General features: G+C 46.6%; 1 protein-coding gene across 1 annotated transcript in view; it reads right to left on the reverse strand.

The window, feature by feature from the left end:
- ANKS1A (ankyrin repeat and sterile alpha motif domain containing 1A) overlaps nucleotides 1-19,539 on the reverse strand; it is a 357,683-nt gene that overhangs the window by 293,667 nt on the left and 44,477 nt on the right. Inside the window, exon 2 of the mRNA XM_066582735.1 lies at nucleotides 19,087-19,167. Coding sequence (XP_066438832.1) covers nucleotides 19,087-19,167 — 81 coding nt within the window. The remainder of the gene's footprint in view (nucleotides 1-19,086; nucleotides 19,168-19,539) is intronic.

Raw genomic sequence — 19,539 nt, forward strand, 5'->3', positions numbered from 1 at the left:
TGCTCCGTTGCTGGCGTCCCCGTCTCCATGGCTCCGTCTAATTCTGATGTCTTCTGGCGTTTTTAGACGCGCTTGCGCAGTCCGTGCTTCTGCCTAGTGAATGGGGCCGCTCATGCCGGAGAGCTGGTCACCGCGTCGTCATCGTAGCTCCGCCCCGTCATGTGTGCAGATTCCAGCCAATCAGGAGGCTGGAATCGGCAATGGACCGCACAGAGCCCATGGTGCACCATGGGAGAAGACCCGCGGTGCACCATGGGAGAAAACCGTGGTAATTTGCATATTCCCACTGCATTCTAGGAAAAGTCACTGTGAGTGGGACGATTGCTGGGTTTAGCCAGGTCTAGCCGCTCAGATAACGTCAAACTGCACACAAAGTTTTACACTTAGTGGGATCCTATAGGATATCATCAGAAGAATTCTTGACTTAACATTTCGGAAGCGAACATAAACATAGAAGGGGAGAATAGCCATATGGTTACCTGCAATAACATACAGACCTACCAGAAGAGAAAGCGAAACTTCACCTACCAGAAATGCAAGCTTGCGTCTCTATTGGAAGAAAAGGTGCAAAGTTTTCAGCAGACAATAGCTAGATTACATCATTAAGGCCGCCTGCACATAACCGGGTTGGATCCCGCATCAGAACTTGACTTGGTGCCTGGCCAGTGACCCCCTACGTACCTGTTCGCATTCTTTTCTGTACTGTACTAGGCGATGGCACAGATCCTGCAACCTTTCCGCAAAGACGATTGAGGAAGGGCCGCGGGTTGGATGGCTTCCATTGACTTCAATGGAAGCCGTCTGCACAGAATCCACTTTCAAATAGTGCATGCTGTGATTTTTCCCCAGCGAGCGAAAAATTACAATTTATTTCCGCTCGTGGGCAGGAAAAAGCAGTTTTACATAGCATGCTATTGCAAGTATTTGTTCCGAAATCTGGAGGCGGAAGCCCGCTCTGGATTTCGCAATTCAAATCTGTCCATGTGCAGGCAGCCTTAGGAAGATGAGCATTTCCTGGACAGAGCAGAAATGTCTCTACAGAATATTAAAGGAAAATACATTTTAAGTGCATCTGCAGAGGAATGGAAGTATGTGACCCAAAGAAGCAGGAAGATCAGGAGTCAGTCAGCAACCATACTCTTCAAGAACTGGTAATAGGCTCTCATGGAGGAAAAAAAATGAAAATGTACATCAAGAAATGACACTGCCCACAAAGAACAGTAAATGTAAGTGCTCAGAATCCTCAAGGAGTGAGAAAAAGATGTGTTGACGTGAAGAAAGAAGAAAAAAAAAAAAAAAAAAGAGTGGTGCTTGAGAGGAACAGAGGTCGCCATCTGCAGACCTGACAAAACCTCACAAGAGGTGTGCTGTCTTCCAGGTGTACAAATCAAAGATGTGTCTGATAGGCTGACAAGACTTCACTTCTACAGACAATTACCCATTCCTACTGATACATGTAGGGGATAAATCATACTGCAAAAAAAGGATCTTGCAACCATCTGCAGGAAACTGGAACGGTAACGAAGGGAAGTAAAAGGCCAGGCAAAAATATACAGCTACTTAATACATCAGAGAACCGTGCTAGGGGTCCAAAAGACGAAAAAAAATTCAGAAGGAAATTCAGGAGCAAGAGACACTGATCTCAAAATAAAAAGGTTTCTACGCAAATGCACATGGTATGGGAAACAAAAAAGGATAATTATTAATAATAATAATCTTTATTTGTATAGCGCCAACATATTCCGCAGCGCTTATTTAGACCTAACTCAGAAAGAAAAAAATGATAACATAGGCATCCCAGAAACTTCCCGTGATGATACATTTGATTGGAATACAATGCTTGAAGGGGGTACAATTTACATAGCAAAAGAGCAGATTTAATAAAAGATCAGGCGGTGGTGTTGCATTGTATGTTAGGAAAACAAATATCTCCACAGAGATGCAATCTTCAGAGAATGTTATTTCTGTAGAAACTGTTTGGGTAAGAATACAAGCTGATAACAATAGAAAGGACACCATTGTAGGCATTTACTATAAGCCGCCGGGACAAACATAAGATATGGATGAACTCTTTCCACATCAAATGGCCAAGTTCTCAAAAAGTACGATATAGTGATCATGGGAGATCTCAACTATCCAGACATTTGTTGGCAATATGCTCTGGACTCTGGGTGTTCTTGAACAGTGATTGGGTACAGGTCTGCTCTAAGTCGAAGTCTCTGAATTTTTTTTCTTGTTCCTAAATCAGGCAGCATCGTAGTATTATGCAGTAGTGTTGCGTTCTCAGTTTGAAGTCCTCTATAAGCGTGTTCATTAAACCTTTCCAATCCAATTTTGCATTCAGGGTTTCGTAAAAGGCTCTCTTTTTGCAGTTCTACAACAGTGCTATCTGCTGGCTAAAGCCAGTGTGTGTGCACGAGAGAGGCTCCGACAGCGGAGTGGCTGGCAATAAGTGGTAAGAATACCCTGTCAGACATCTTCTGACATTGGAGCTGCGCAAGCTTCAATCAGAATGTAGGAAGACGTCAGAGAGTGGATTAAAAAAGGGTTAAAGCTTGTATCTCCCTACGGGCCTTTTCCTCGTTACTGTAGAAGACGTGGATGAGGTGGTTCCGCAGTTCTGTAGCCAAGGCGTTGTGCATAATGGGCATCTCCGCTTAGACTGTCTCAAATTGCTATGTGTGAACATTTATTTAGATCAAGTGTGGTGTCCCCCTTCCCTCTGCATCTATATGTTATAATTATGTGCCATCCAAACTAGTTTCATTCATTAGCCTGACAAAGGGAGCGATTACCCCGAAAGCTTGCTGTAACATCATGTATTTTTGCTATCCTTCAAAAAGTATCATATCTACAAGATCCTTGGTTTACTGAGAACAATCACACTTTACTCTACTAGCTAAAACAGTACCAAACATTTTTCTCAGGCAAAATTAATGCGTCCAACACACTTTTATCCGCTTTTGCTGACAACTTTATCTTCCAAAAGATACGAGAGAAAAAAAGGTGATCTGTTATCTTTAACCTAATCCTTACCAAAAGGGAGGAAATGGTTGAGGAAGAATGGGTGGCTGGCACCAGTGATCATCGGGTCATTGAATTTTTGATAACAAGGGAAGGAAGACCTCAGAAGACTCAGACCGCGAGCTTAGATTTCAGAAAGGCAGATTGAAATGAATGCAGAAAGAGGGTAGGATCAATCCAATGGCTGGATGGACAAAATTCCCAAGAAGCTTGAGAAATACTGCAAAATGAGATTCTCAAAACACAATCATTAACAATCCCTAAAGGAAGGAAGAATGGGAAGCATTTAAAGAGACGAGGATGGATGAACACAGAACTTCAATGCATGCTAATATATATTTAACAAATGGAAAGTGGGGGACATATTTAACGAAGAAAATAATGCAGTCTAAAGAAACTGTAGGGGCAAGTGTCAGAAAAGCTAAAGCTAATAATGAATGGAGGCTTGCAACAGAGGCCAAAAGCAATAAAGCAAAAGGAAAGGTCTAAAGCCGTATTTACACAGGACAATTTTGGGCAAATGATGCCCAACACTTGTCCCCACACATACTCGCTCCTGTGTTGTTGCACAGGAGCGAGTATCGTTGGCTTGCAGAGTGGCTGCTACTGCAGATTTTACTCCTCGCCCCCCCAACCCCCACACCCCCTCTCCATTTACTTAACACAATGGCAGTACAGTACTGAACAGCTGCAGTTTACACGGAACGATCATCGTTCAAGAGCATTGTTCAGGCTATATAAAATCCTAAACAATGAGCGATGAGGGTAAACAGCAGCCGCCACACACACACACACACACACACACACACACACACACACACACACACACACACACACACACACACACACACACACACACAATTTAGCATCGTAGTAATCGTTCTCACCCATAGAAGAAGGTTATCGTGCCATTTTTGTTGCAGTTTATGTGCCGTAGAAACAAGCTACACTGCAAAATGGCGGAATGTCATTTATTTTCCATTTCACTCCACTTAAAATTTTTAAACGTTTCTCAGTACATTATATAATACATTAAATACTACCATTGAAAAATACAACTCGTCCCGCAAAAAACAAGCCCTTATACAGTGACGTTGATGAATAAATAAAGGGGTTATGATTTTTTTTAAAGGATAGGGGGCGGGGGGGGGGGGGGGGGGCGGGGGTGAGGAAAAAAAACCCCGAAAATTGAAAAAAATAGCAAAAGTGTGTGGTCACTAAGGGGTTAATGGATAAAATAGTGCTTTTTGTTTGATGCTGATGTTGGATTTGGTTTCTGTACGCATATAGATGAAGTGAAATGTGACAATTCTAGGCGAATAATAGAAAACAGTTTTATGGCCTTTTCACAAGACTCTCACTATATTGGAGGAATCTAAAACAACAATTGCTCAGGTATAAAAAAAATAAATAAATAAAAGGACGATTTGCCCATGTAAACAGGAATGATCCTTGGCCTGCTCCACCCCTATTCATAAAGCAATTATCATAAATTACGTGTAAAAGAACAGGAGTGATGATCGCTGGTACACGTATCAGGGACTTTGGTTCCGACAGTCTTCCTGTGTAAAATGGCCCTTACTGCCCACAAAAACACTTCAAAAGGACAGAGATATCTACCCATCCATCCATCAGCCCTCACTGACTGACTGATTCACTGACCAACTCGCCACTAATTCCCAATTAAAGTACCAGCTCGATTATTCAATTCTAGCACAAAAGAACTTACGTTCAAATTTTACGTACGTAATCTAATTCACTCACTTCCCGATATCGTAGAAACATGAAATTTGGTACGAGCAATAATTATATCATTAATAGGAAAGGCAAATGGGTCCCAACTAGAGTTAAGCGAACATACTCGCTAAGGACAATTGCTTGATCGAGCATTGTCCTTAGCGAGTATCTCCCCGCTCGGCAGAGAAGGTTCGGCTGCTGCCGCGGGTGACAGGTGAGTTGCGGCAGTCAGCAGGGGGGAGAGAGAGATCTCCCCTCTGTTCCACCCCGCTCTCCCTTGCAGCTCCCCGCCCGCTGCCAGCAGCCGAATCTTTGCTCCCGAGTGGGCAGGTACTCTCTAAGAGCAATGCTCGATTGAGCAATTGCCCTTAGCGAGTATACTCGATCGAGCAATTGCTCTTAGCGAGTATACTCACTCATCTCTAGTCCCAACTCGATTATTTAGTTCTAGCGCAAAAGAACTTGCGTCCAAAATTTTACGTACGTAATCTAATTCACTCACTTCCTGATATCGTAGAAAATTTTGGCACAAGCATAGATCATGTCATAAATAGGAAAAGTAGATGGGTCGCAGCTCGATTATTCAATTCTAGCGCAAAAGAACTAGCGTCCAAATTTTACGTACGTAATCTAATTCTCTCACTTCCCGGTGAAACTTGACATTTTGCACGGGCATAGATTATGTCATAAATAGGAAAAGTAGATGGGTCCCAACTCGATTATTCAATTTTAAGCGCAAAAGAATTAGCATCCAAGTTTTACGTACGTAATCCATTCTCCCTCTTCCTAATGTAATAAAAACTTGAAATTTTGCATGGGCATTGATTATGTCATAAATAGGAAAATCTAATGGGTCCCAACTCGATTATTCAATTCGAAGCACAAAAGAATTAGCGTCCAAATTTTACGTACATAATCTAATTCTCTCACTTCCCGATGTAATAGAAATTTGAAATTTGGCACGAGCATTGTTTGTGTTATACGTAGCAAAACTTAATGGGTCCCAACTAAAGATGAGAAAGCACACTCGTCCAAGCTTGATGCTCATTTGAGCATTAGGGTACTCGAGATGCTCGTTACTCGAGACGAACACCACGCAGTACTCGAGTCAATTCCATTTTCTTCCCCACATGTTTAGCGCCACTTTCTAAGCCAATAGACATGCAGGGAAGGAATTACCACTTCCTCCTGTGACGTGCCAGCTCTATTCCACCCCCCAGCAGTGAGTGGCTGGCGAGATCAAGTGACTGCCGAGAACTTAAAGCAGCCTCGCCTGCGGCTTGCCTCAGACATATGCTGGCAGAGGTTAGGGAAAGTGCTGCTGCTGATATAGGGAAAGTGTTAGCGTAGGATCCTGTCTTCAAAAACCCCAACAGTCCTTCTTAGGGCTACATCTGACCGTGTGCATTTTAGTTGTGGCCTGCTGGGAGTTGCAGTGCATCCATTTTTGTATAACGCATCTAGGCCTGTTAGCAGCCTGTCAGTAATAGCGTTCTCAGGCTGCAGTGCTGTACAATCCTGCTCTCACAGTGAAACAGCACTCCAATATTTCCTAGCCATCTGCGAACAACTTCATTTATACCGTTCTCTGTCTCCACTGAATTACACCGAGTGTTGGGGCACAGCCACTTCTATGGGGAAAGTTATATACACTATACAGTCCGTATCCTCCATGCAAAAACCCTAAAGCTCCTTCGTTGGGCTACATGTGACCGTGTGCATTTTAGTTGGGGCCCGCTGGGAGTTGTAGTGCATCCATTTTTGAATTACACATCTAGGCCTGTTAGCAGCCTGTCAGTAATAGCGTTCTCAGGCTGCTATGCTGTACAACCAGCTCTCACCATGAAACTGCACTCAAATATTTCCTAGCCAACCGCGAACGACTTTGTTTATACCGTTCTGTGTCTGCAGTGCATAAGGCCTCCCTCCCACGAACGGATTTACGCCGCGTAAATCCGCGGCAAAAATCCGCTGCGTTGCCCCCTGCTATTAGGTTCTATTGAACCTAATAGCACAATGCTCACGATGCGTAATTCCACCGCGGAATTACGCACCGTGAAATCTCCCGTCCTCACCCGCAGCATGTTCTATTTGCTGCGGGTGTACGCGCTGACGGCTTCCATTGCAGTCAATAGAAGCCGTCCGTTCATGCTATCTCCCGCTGCAACCAGCGGAAGATAGCGTGAAAAAACGCTTCCCCGCCTACCGCCACGCGTCATATGACGCGGCCGGCGCGTCACGTGACACGGCCGGCCGCGTCATGTGACGCAGTGGGCGTGTCACATGACGCGACGGCGGTGGGCGGGGAAGCGTCTTCACGCTATCTTCCGCTGGTAAGTATGGGGTCTCTGGGGGGCGCCGTGACGGGCTTCACCGCGGAATATTACGCGGCGGAGCCCGTCACGCTCGTGTGAAGCCGGCCTTAGACAGAGGTCTCACCGCTAAACAGTACTTTAATATTACGGGGGGGCCACTGCAAAGTATTTCAGCTTTGCCGCTGTGCAGAGCGTCTCACAATACCCTTTCCTTGGTGGGGTTGAGATAGCCGCAGTTACCAGCACTATCCACTGGCTTTAGAGTCTGCTCCCACTCCACACAGCCTCTATTATCTACAAATCTCTGCGAGCAGTAAATTACCCCTAGGTATCAGCGCAAGACAGCGGGTTACTTTTTTCAAGTCATAGCATAGAGCCTCCACTATCTACAAGTCTCTATGTGCGGTGAATTAAGCCATAGTTGTCATTGCAGTACAGTGGGGTAATTTATTTGGGCCCTGCTCTATTCGTAATCAGCCACGATGAGGAGTAGGGGTAAGGGTCGATGACGTGGACGTCCAAGTGAGGGTGTGGGCACAGGCAGAGTTCCTGGTCCAGGTGAATCACAGCCGGCTGCTGCGGGATTAGGAGAGAGGCAAGATTCTGGGGTCCCCAGCTTCATATCACAATTTATGGGTCCGCGTGGTAGACCTTTATTACAAACAGAGCAGTGTGAGCAGGTCCTGTCGTGGATGGCAGAAAATGCGTCGAGCAATGTATCAATGACCCAATCCTCTACGCAGTCCACTACTCCCGGCCTAGGGACAGCAACTCTAAATCCTCTGGCTGCTGCTCCTTCTTCCTCCCAGGCTCCTCACTCCATGAAAATGACATTCTGAGCAGGCAGACTCCCAGGAACTATTCTTGGGACCCTGCCATGAGAGGGAAAAACTGATTCCTTTCTCACCTGAGGAGTTCGTCGTGACCAAGGCCCAACCTTTGGAAAGTTCCTGGGGTCCGGGTAATGAGGCTGGGGACTAACAGCAACTGTCTCAAGAGCTTTTTGTGGGTGAGGAGGATGATGATGATGATGATGATGATGATGAGACACAGTTGTCTATCAGTGAGGTAGTAGTAAGGGCAGTAAGTCCGAGGGAGGAGCGCACAGAGGATTCGGAGGAAGAGCAGCTGGACGATGAGGTGACTGACCCCACCTAGTTTGCTAAGCCTGCTGAGGACAGGGCTTCAGAGGGGGAGGCAAGTGCAGCAGCAGGACATGTTGGAAGAGGCAGTGGAGTGACCAGAGGTAGAGGCAAGACCAGAGCGAAGAATCCCCCAACTGTTTCCCAAACCACCCCCTCGCGGCAAGCCTCCATGCAGAGGGCTAGGTGTTCAAAGGTGTGGATGTTTTTTAGTGAGAGAGCGGACGACCAACGAACAGTGGTGTGCAACCTATGTCGCACCAAGATCAGCCGGGGAGCTGATCTCCTCCTCCTCAAGATATGTATTTCCATCTGTTTACTTTATTCTGAATGCACACTTTAAAAACTTTTTTTAACCATTTAGACAACAAAGTGTCAGAATAATAGATACCCCCACAAATGACCCCATTTTAAAAACTACACCCCTTAATGTATTCACTGAGGGGTGTCATGAATATTTTGACCCCACCAGTTTTTTACAGGAATTAGTTCAATTTAGGGGAGAAAAAATAAAATTTCATATTTTTGCAAATATGTCATTTTAAAGATATTTTTTTCCTATAGAACCCATGAAAATGAGGATTTACACCCCAAAATGGATACCCCCGTTTCTCCCGTATTCAGAAGCATACCCATTGTGGCCCTAATCTTATGTCTGGATGCACAACGAGACCCAAAATGAAAGGAGCAGTCAGTGTCTTTCAGAACATGAGTTTTGCTTGAAGGCGTTTTAGGCCCCATAGCACTTTTGTAGAGCTCGAGTGGCCAAAACCAAAGAGAAACCCCACAAGTGACCCCATTTTGAAAACTAGACCCCTTAACGAATTTATCTAGGGGTGTACTGCCCATTTTGACCCCACAGTTTTTGAATGAATTCTAGCCAAGCAAAAGGAAAAAATTGTGATTTTCGTTTTTTTGTCAATTCTGTCATTTTAAAAACTGCTTTTTTTGTACAGCACACACATGAATGAAGCCTTTCACCCCAAAATTGATACCTCTGTTTCTCCCGTGTTCAGAGACATAGCCATTGTGGCCCAAATCTTTTGTCTGGATGCACAACGGGGCCCAAAAATGAAAGGAGTAGTCGGTGGCTTTCAGAACAGAAATTTAGCATGAAGGTGATTTAGGCCCCATTGCCCTCTTGTAGAGCCCTTGAGTGGCCAAAACGACAGAGAACCCCCACAAATGATCCAATTCTGAAAAGTAGACCCCCTAATGAATTTATCTAGGGGTGTACTGTGTATTTTTACACTACAATTTTTGAATAAATCTAAGCAAAGCAGTAGGAAAAAAATTACAATTTTCATTTTTTTGGCAGTTGTATCAATTTAAAAACTTTTTTTTTGTACAGCACACATAGGAATGAAGACTTTCACCTCAAAATTGATACCCGTTTGTCCCGTGTTCAGAACCATACCCCTTGTGGCCCTAATCTACTTAAAGGACACATGGCTAAGCCTATAATGGAAGGCGCACCCGTTGGATTTTAGGGTACAACGGAATAAATTCCAGGCCCCATTGCCCACTTATAGAGCCATTGAGCGTCCAAAACGATAAAGAACCCCCCCAAATGATCCCATTTTAAAAACTAGACCCCTTAGCGAATTCATCTAGGGGTGTATTGCGTATTTTGACCCCACAGAATTTGAATAAATTTAAGCAAAACAGAAGGAAAAAAATTACGATTTTCATTTTTTTTGGCAATTTTGTCAATTTAAAAACTGGGTTTTTTGTACAGTGTACATAGGAATGAAGACATTCACCCCAAAATGCATACCCCCGTTTGTCCCGTGTTCAGAAACATACCCATTGTGGCCCTAATCTACTTACAGGAAACATGGCAAGGCCTGTAATGGAGGGAACACCCGCTGGATTGCAGGGCTCAACTGACTAAATTCAAGGCCCCATTGCTCATTTGTACGGAATAAAAAATTTACTTCCTAAAAATATCCCCCCCCCCCCCCCCCCCCCCTGCGCCCTTTTCGGCATTCCCCAAATCTTAGATAAAAGTAATAATGTGAACTATGTAGTATTTCCAAAGACAGGGGTAATTACGGAGGCTGGTTGGGATGGGTACATGGGGCAATAAAACCACGTATCCCCCCTCCTCTCATACTTTTTGGGGGCATTTCTTGACCTCAGTGGCGGGTATGGGGTGTAAAAAGTGCCGCTCCGTGAGTCTCCATAAGCTTGATGAGGTGCGGCGGTCTCACATAGAAGGCGCTCAACAAGCTGCTCCTGGAACTGCAGGAAGGCGAGCGTTCCCGGGGCTTCTTGTAAATTGCGTATTACAGGTAGCGATCTGAATAACGCCGGGCTCACGCAGCCGTAGGCGGAATCTGCTTGCGGAGGCCCGCAGCGGATCCCACCTGTGAGCCCAGCTGTGACTCTGCGTACAGCCATGTAATGTACTGCGCATAACTGCCTATTCACACAGGCGGTCATTCGCAGTACACGTTTTTTTTTGTTGTTTTTATTTCCCGCACCCTCGCTTAGCGATGACACGGGTACCCGCAGCCCGTGTACAAGGTAGCTGCGTATGGGGAGCAGGTATATCCACGACCATGGAGCACAATGGGCTCTATGTTGCCGATATCCGCGGTAAAATAGAACCTGCTGCGTTCTCTTTTCTGCGAATGGATTACACAATTCCAACCCACTAATGTGAGCGGAATTGTGTAATCCAATGCGATTGATCTGCCTAATACTGCGGATCAGACGCATGCGGAATCCGTAATTCCTATCCGGTCATGTGAGACCGGCCAAAGGTAGATCGCTACCCTTTTTTCACGTGACCGGGGACTGCTCAATGAGGCCACCCGTCACTGCTCCAGGCTCTCGGCGACCGATGGTCGCTGAGAGCAAGGAGATTTTAAGTTTCCTGGGCTCCCCGACTCCTGCGCATGTGTCCGGTGTTTTGCCGGCGGTTGCATGCGCAGAATACAGGAAAGTTCACGGAAGAAGATTGCGTCGGGGTGCAAATACGGAGGCCTCCGGTAAAAAGTTTCATCTCCTCTCACCGATTGCATCGGTGAAGGGAGATGAACCTTCACCTTTTTTTAACTTTTACGTGATCGCCATTATCCATTGGATAACGGCGAACACGTGATCAGGAACCGGCTAAATTTGTAGCCAGGAGCAGGGAGATCTTAAATTACCACGGCTTTTGCGCATGCGCCTGCCATATTGGCGACGGGCACGTGCGCAGAAGCTGGGGTAAGGTCCGCGGATAAATCCGCGGGCCTTAAGTACGTCATTTCATCCTCCCTTATGGATATGATCCGTGGGGGGAGATGAAACGCAAGCTTTTTTTTAAAACTTTTTTAAACTTTTTTTTTTTACTTTTTACCCCTTTTATTTTTTTATTTTTACTTTTTGCACTTTTTTTTAAACTTTACATGATCATTGTCATCCATTGGATGACCGTGATCATGTCCCCAGTGACATCCCTCTGCTCTTGGCTACACATGGCAGCCAGGAGCAGAGGAATTTTAAATTTCCCAGGGCTCGAGCCCCTCTGTGCACATCGGGCGCGCATGCGCAGACGGGGATTTCGGGTCCCGGGACATCGCAGAGGACCGGGGGTGAGTATTTTCACCTCCCCTCATGGATCCGATCCATGAGGGGAGGTGAAACTTCACTTTCCTTTTACTTTTTCTACTTTTTCTGGATAGCGGCGATCGCGGGCCCGGAGACCGCTCACAGCGGTCCCCGGTAACACCTCCTGGTTCCCGGCTACCTTCAGGAGCCTGGAGATTTTAAATTTGCCGGGGACACCCGGGCTTCTGCGCGTTCGCGTGACGTCATCGCCTGGCGCGCATGCGCAGAAGGCCGCCGGCGGGTCCGGGAGGACCAGATCTCCGGGGGACACCGCCGACAAGCCGTGTGAGTAGTTTCAGCTGCTGTGATGGTTCCGATCCATCAGAGCAGCGGAATTACTACTTTACACAGTTTTGTTTACTTTTTTGCGATCGGCGCTATCGATTGGATAGCGCCGATCGCAATGCCGGGGGGGACTGCCCGCATCCTGGGATGACAGCTCCATGCTGTCGGCTACCTGCGGGCACCGACAGCATGGAGCTGTCACGTCCTCAGGCCAGTGGGCATTAATCCAAAGAGGATGCATAAAACTACGTCCTCTAGGATTAAAGCCCACTTTCTGAGAACGTAGTTTCCCGATGGGGCAGTCGTTAAGGGGTTAAAATATATTTAGGGGTCCCGCCTGCACTCGCGCTACGCCAACGTCACATGGGTCCCGCCTGCACTCGCGCTACGCCAACGTCACAGGGGTCCCGCCTGCACTCGCGCTACGCCAACGTCACAGGGGTCCCGCCTGCACTCGCGCTACGCCAACGTCACAGGGGTCCCGCCTACACTCGCGCTACGCCAATGTCACAGGGGTCCCGCCTACACTCGCGCTACGCCAACGTCACAGGGGTCCCGCCTACACTCGCGCTACGCCAACGTCACAGGGGTCCCGCCTACACTCGCGCTACGCCAACGTCACAGGGGTCCCGCCTACACTCGCGCTACGCCAACGTCACAGGGGTCCGCCTACACTCGCGCTACGCCAACGTCACAGGGGTCCACCTATACTTTTGCTACAGCAACTTTACAGGGGTCTGCCTATACCTTTGCTACAGAAATGTTACAGGGGTCTGCCTATACCTTTGCTACAGAAATGTTACTGGGGTCTGCCTATACCTTTGTTACAGAAATGTTACTGGGGTCCGTCTCTACTGTGGGTGCACAAAGACTTCCAATCGCGGTGTTTTACCTATCTGGCACAAATACACTGACTGACTTGGGTAAGGTGCAGAGTGCAGATGGCTTTCCCCTTGCAGTGCTGATTGAGCTATCTGACACCTACACAGAATGAAATGTGTGGGGACACATGGATTTCCCATTGCTATGTAACTCAGGGCACCTTGGGTCACAAAAGGTGGAGGCTGGGACCGAGCCTGACCCAGGGCCTGCTCACATACTTCCCACACAGACTATAGCGGGTCCTGGTCATGGTTTCTTGGCCTTGCAATGCCACCTCCTCCTCCTGCTTGGGGTCAGGGGATGAGCACTGGGCAACATGTATTTTCTCTCGTATTACCACAGTTATCTGCGGCACTGGTTTGGGCCAAACAAAAGGAGCGTTACTGCATTAATGAGACGTTCACTGCTGTACTAGCATCGGAGTCCGCTTTATGCCCACAATTGCTGAGGGTGTGTGCAGAGGCCTATGTCCTGGGGGAAATGCAAGTGCGCTAGGTTGGGCCTGTGGAACTTGTTCCTGGTTAATCCAGTCTTTGGAGCCATGAAAGCAACCGCAACTAATTAAATGAGACATTCACTGCTGTACTAGCATTGGAGTCCGCTTTATGCACACGATTGCTGAGGGTGTGGGCAGAGGCCTATGTCCAGGGGGAAATGCAACTGCGCCAGGTTGGGCCCGGGGAACTTGTTCCTGGTTAATCCAGTCTTTGGAGTGGTGAAAGCAACCACAACTAATTAAATGAGACGTTCACAGCTGTACTAGCACTGAAGTCCGCTTTATGCCCATGATTGCTGAGGGTGTGTGCAGAGGCCGAGGTCCTCGGCGGAGTGAAAGTCTGCCATGTTTGGGCACTGTGATTGCTTCATGTTTAATACTTTCCTTGGGTTCCTTTGGCTCGCCTATGCTGTGAGTGCACAAAGAATTCCCATTGCGTTGTCTTACCTGTCTGGCACAAACACACTGACTGACTAGGGCACAAATGTAGGGCTGTATGAAACTCTGCCATGTTTGGACACTCTGATTACCTCATGTGTAATACCATGCTTGAGTTCCTTGGGCTCGCCTATGCTGTGAGTGCACAAAGACTTCCCATTGCGTTGCTTTACCCGTCTGGCACAAATACACTGACTGACTAGGCTAGAAAAGTGGGCCAAGGTCCTTGGCGGGGTGAAACTCTGCCATGTTTGGGCGCTCTGATTTTTTTCTTGTGTAATACCATCTTTGTGCACCGACACAGGCAAGCCCAAGGAACTCAAAGACTTTCCACTGCGGTGTTGAGCTATCTAACACCTACACAGAATGAATTGTGTGGGGACACATGGATTTTCCATTGCTATGTAACTCGCGGCACCATGGGTCACACAAGATGGAGGCTGGGACCGAGCCTGACCCTGGGCCCACTCACGTGCTTCCCACACAGAGTATTGCTGCATTATGGAGATGTGTAGAAGTACTGGCACCTGAGTCCCCTTTATGCCCACGTTTGCGGCTCCTGACAATTTTGCCACGGAGGTGTCACGGGATTGGAATGTTAATCGTTCGTCAATTTATCATCAATTCTCAACAGCATTGTGGGCTATCGCCCCCACTTTCAAAGAGGGTCACTGCCTGGCCCTGCCAACCCTCTGCAGTGTGTGCCTCCGGTTCCTCCTCATCCAGTACGCGCTTATAAATAGACATGAGTGTGGTGTGGCTATGAAGCGAGTGTGTGGCACGAGGGCAGCTAAACGCTGCGCAGGGAAACTTTTGAGTGCGCGTAGGACGCAGGATCGTGCGGGGGGGGGGGGGGGGGGGGGAATGCCAGCATACCCAGAAGAGGCAGCGGTGTTAACCGTAGGCAGCGATTGTCCTTGGTTGCAGGTAGTGTGGTGCTTAGCTAAGGTGTGCCTTGCTAATGAGGGTTTGTCTGAAAAAAAATTGCTGGGGGGGGGGGTGACGCCAGACTCTTGCCCCAATTGTGGCTTAGTAGTGGGAGCTGGGAGCCTCAGTTGCAGCCATGCATGCTGCCCCTGCCCTTCCCTATCCGTTTCTGTGGTGTTTCCATGACTTTCGGATGTTTTCCGCTATTTCACAAGTCATCAGCTATCTGAAGCACCGGTCATATACAAAAATGCTCGAGTCGCCCATTGACTTCAATGGGGTTCGTTACTCGAAACGAGCTCTCGAGCATTAAGAAAAGTTCGACTCAAGCAACGAGCACCCGAGCATTTTGGTGCTCGCTCATCTCTAGTCCCAACTCGATTGCTCAATTGAAAGCGCGAAAGAATTAGTGTCCAAGTTTTACGTACGGAATCTAATTCTCTCACTTCCCGATGTCGTAGAAACATGAAATTTGGCACGAGCATTGATTATGTCAGATATAGGAAAAGCTAATGGATCCTAACTCGATTATTCAATTCTAGCGCAAAAGAATTAGCGTCCAAATTTTACGTACGTAATCTAATTCTTTCATTTCCCGATGTCGTAGAAACATAAAAATTTGGCACGAGCATTGATTATGTCATAAATAGGAAACGTTAATGGGTCCCAACTCGATTATTCAATTCTAAGTGCAAAAGAATTAGAATTAGCGGCCAAATTTTACGTACGTAAGCTAATTCTCTCACTTGAAATTTGCCACGAGCATTGATTATTATGTCATAAATAGGAAAGTTATTGGGTCCCAACTCTATGATTCAATTCTAAGTGCAAAAGAATTAGAATTAGCGGCCAAATTTTACGTACGGAATCCAATTCTCTCACTTCCTGATGTCATTTTATATAAAGCAAACGTCGCATGGTTACCTCAACGTGGTGTTTCCTGGGTAACGCAAAGAACCATGCAAAATGGTGAACATATTTTTTTCCTCGGTATCTCTTAAGTAACTACGACGTCATAAGATTTTCCATGTGAACACCAGATAAACATCAGTACCAAATTATATCAGCTAGTAGATATATAAACATACTAAATATTAGTACTAATCTAGTCAGCACTGACTATAAGAGTCTTGACACTCTGCTCTTCTATCCAGTGCAGCTTCTATCCCGGCTTTCCATATTTTATGCAGAAAATTCACAGGACGTAAAGCAAGGCAGTACTGTATTGTGAAATCGGAAATATTTGTCTCTCATATGGAAATTTTACATAATTGCTGCACACTTGCGTTTTTCTTGCACGTTTTTTTCACGCGATAGTCAACGGGACTTTCTAATGTTAAAAACGCATCGCAAGTTGGTGCTTTGCAATTCTTGTGCAATGCGTTTTTAACATTAGAAAGTCCCATTGCCGAGCTGGACAACTCAGACAACATACTTGGGTATAAGAGTGTCGGTGAGGGCTTCTACCGTCTTTGACCTTAATTTAGCTCCCCTCCTGAAATGGGCTGAGGAAATGGCGACATGATGGGCCTCTCTCCCGCTCACTCTGGTGGGCAGGGTCAATTTGATAAAGATGAAGCTGCTACCAAAAATTTTGTACGTACTACATAACTCCCCTGTCCTGGTCCCAATCAGATTCTTCGCTACGCTTCGTGGGATTGTACTGCGTATCCTGTGGAGAGGCTCCACCCCGAGGATTAAATTGGAGACCCTGTGCCTCCCGGTGAGCTGGGGAGGATTAGCCTTACCCCATTTTTACTATTACTACCTGGCCAGCCAGCTGGTGTATGCTGGGTGGTGGCTGACCTCATCGGATTACAATCCGGTGGTTGGACGGGAGCGCAGGTCGGCGGACCCCACCCTGGGATTGAGGGGTCTGCTGATGCGCGGCCACTCCTCTTCTAGTGCCCCCTTACCTGTCCCCATGCTGGTAACACTTAAAATATGGCACAAGGCATTGCAGCTGACCCCTGTAGTGGAAGTCACATGGTCCTTTGTGGGATAATCCACACTTGCTGCACCTGCAGCGCTTTACAGAGTCTGCATTTGGGAGAGCTCATGGTATTAATCTACTATCTGAGATAGTCACTGAGGGCACCTTCTGCACCTTCCTTCAACTGCAGATAGGAGTGTTCAGGCAGGTTGTAGACTATTTCAGATATTACCAGCTACGACATGTGATCAGGGCTCAGTTTCAGGGCCTGTCCATACCGCTGTCCCTGACTCGGTTGGAGGGTTTGGCACAGATGTGCAACATAGTAAGACCATTGTCCAGTTTCTATGCCCACTTAGTGCAGTGTCTTGCCCCGTTGAGAAAGAGGGCCACCCAAAAATGGATCATTGACATTCCTGATCTGTTGGAGGGAGAGGATGAAGACATATTGATGAGCTCTGGTCCTCCCTTGATTAGTGCTAGAGATAGGCTCATCCAGGTAAAGTTCCTACACCGGATATACTACACCCCATCTAGGCTACATGTAATGGGTCTACTCCCCTCAGCGACCTGCCCCCGATATTTAATTGCCGATGGGACCATCATGCACATGTTTTGGGACTGCGGTGTCATGCAAGACTACTGGGGGGACGTCCTCATATTTATGGAATCTCACCTGGGGGCCCCGAGGATCATGCACCCTGGGGTGTGCCTCTTTGGGCTTGTTGGAGACCTACCAGTGGCATCGGCAACCCGCACCTTATATAAACTACTATTTTTCTATGCTAAAAAGGTGATTTTGTTGAATTGGAAACACCATGATAGGCCAACCAGAAATGCATGGATCTAGGTGGTGAACTCTGTGCTTCCAATGTACAAACTGACTTATATGGCGAGAGGATGTCCTGATAAGTTTGACAAAATTTGGGGGGGCTGGGTAAACTGTCCTGCAACGGCAGCCAAGATGCCTGTCTAGATACTAGGAAGGGATAAAATAATGTACACCTGCTTGAACCGATCTACTGTTCAGGCTAACCCTTTTATTTTTTTCCCTTTAAGAGTCGCGCAGGTTTGTTGTTTAAGGGATTAAGGGGGGAGGGTGTTCTCTCATCTTTATGCCCCTTTGTTTATTTTGACCTGGGGGGTTGGGGGGGGGGGTCGGGGGTCCTCCCGTTCTCTTTTTCTTCTCTTTCTTTCTCTCCTGGTATTTTGGGACTCCGAGGCTTGGAGCCCTAACCTGGTTTGGGTTTGTTTTATTAGGAGTAGTTGATAAATGTGAAAATGAACAGCCAAATACTAGGTCTTATGAGAGATGCACACAAATATGCGAGACACTCAGTGTTTTTACTTTTGTCCTCTTTTTCTCTCAATTCTCATATATACTGTGATGTATCAACAAGATGTGCATTCTTTTTGGTGTCCGCTGTTTTTGTATATGTATCTATTTTGGCTCAATATACGTTCCTTTAAAAAAAATAAGAAAGTCCCATTGCCATCGCGTGAAAAAAACGTGCAAGAAAAACTCAAGTGTGCAGGAGCTCTAAGGCCGCCTGCAAACGACTGGGTCGGATCCAGCTGTGAGAATTCTCACAGCAGGACCTAACCCGAGCCTCTGCAAAGACCAGCGCAGCACTCACCTGCTCCAGCGGCTCTGGCTCTTTGATGTGCCGTTTGCCGGGCAGCCGGCGCATGCGCAGACCGGAGCCGGCGGCTGGGGAGTGACATTTCCGAGCCCCGCACAGAAATAGAGCATGCTGCAATTTGTTTTCTGCGCGTCATATCGCGCAGACAAATCGCGGCCGTCTGCCTAGGATTGCGTTTTCTAACGCAATCCTATGGCAGCTTTCACTGGCGGAAATTCTGCAGGGGGCCTAAGACTTTTAAACTGAATAGAAAAGCATGGTCATTGACGCTTTTCTATCCAGCTATAAAAAGTGATAAGGACTGACACTTGAGGCCAGACACACAGCTGTATTCACATTGCAAATAAGTAACTTGGGAGCAACTCATATCAGACAAAACACAGACACTTGTCCCTGTAATGTGCAATCTCCACAGACCCTGCACACTGTTTTTGTTTGTGAAAAACAATGGCAAAAAGACATACAGAAATTTCTTCACACAGGCTGTCTGTGTGAAAATTCAGGCATGTATACAGCCTCCTAGGCTATTATGAGACTGTCTGCTGTCCATCGAATCCATGGACAGTACACAGCAAATATGCAACTATGTAAGTGGGCCCTTTAATTGAGTTTTTCCTATCTTACCGTTTAGAACATGTAGACAATGTAGCTATTAAGTACTTACTTGTGCCCATTTAAAGCAGCATGATGTAAAGGAGTATATCCTGAGTTGTCAACACAATTCACATTAGGTCCACGCCAGATGCTGTGAAATTAAAAAAAGTCATCACTACAACAGTAAACACAATAAGGAATTTATAGTAGAAGATCTGTAGGGGGTAGAAATGAGTGTTTGAAAAGTCAAGCTCGGAGCATTAGATTCTCCTCAATATACAAATAACTTCCCTAGGCTTTATACATCCTATTTAAGATGTAAAGAATTGTCGTGGCAAATTTCATGTTTGTGTGTATAGACGTGTTATTAGCTACATTACACAGTGGGTTAATAACTTCCGCACTTAGAATTGACCTCTTTACTTTTTCTATTTTGAAGCTAACCACTGGAATGTTAGAGAATTAGTGGAGAGTCAATTATCATGCTGCCGTTAGCCGTTCATGACTCTCGATGACCCTAAAG

The sequence above is a fragment of the Eleutherodactylus coqui genome, chromosome 1 (genome assembly GCF_035609145.1).
Source record: "Eleutherodactylus coqui strain aEleCoq1 chromosome 1, aEleCoq1.hap1, whole genome shotgun sequence".
NCBI classification, from domain to species: domain Eukaryota; kingdom Metazoa; phylum Chordata; class Amphibia; order Anura; family Eleutherodactylidae; genus Eleutherodactylus; species Eleutherodactylus coqui.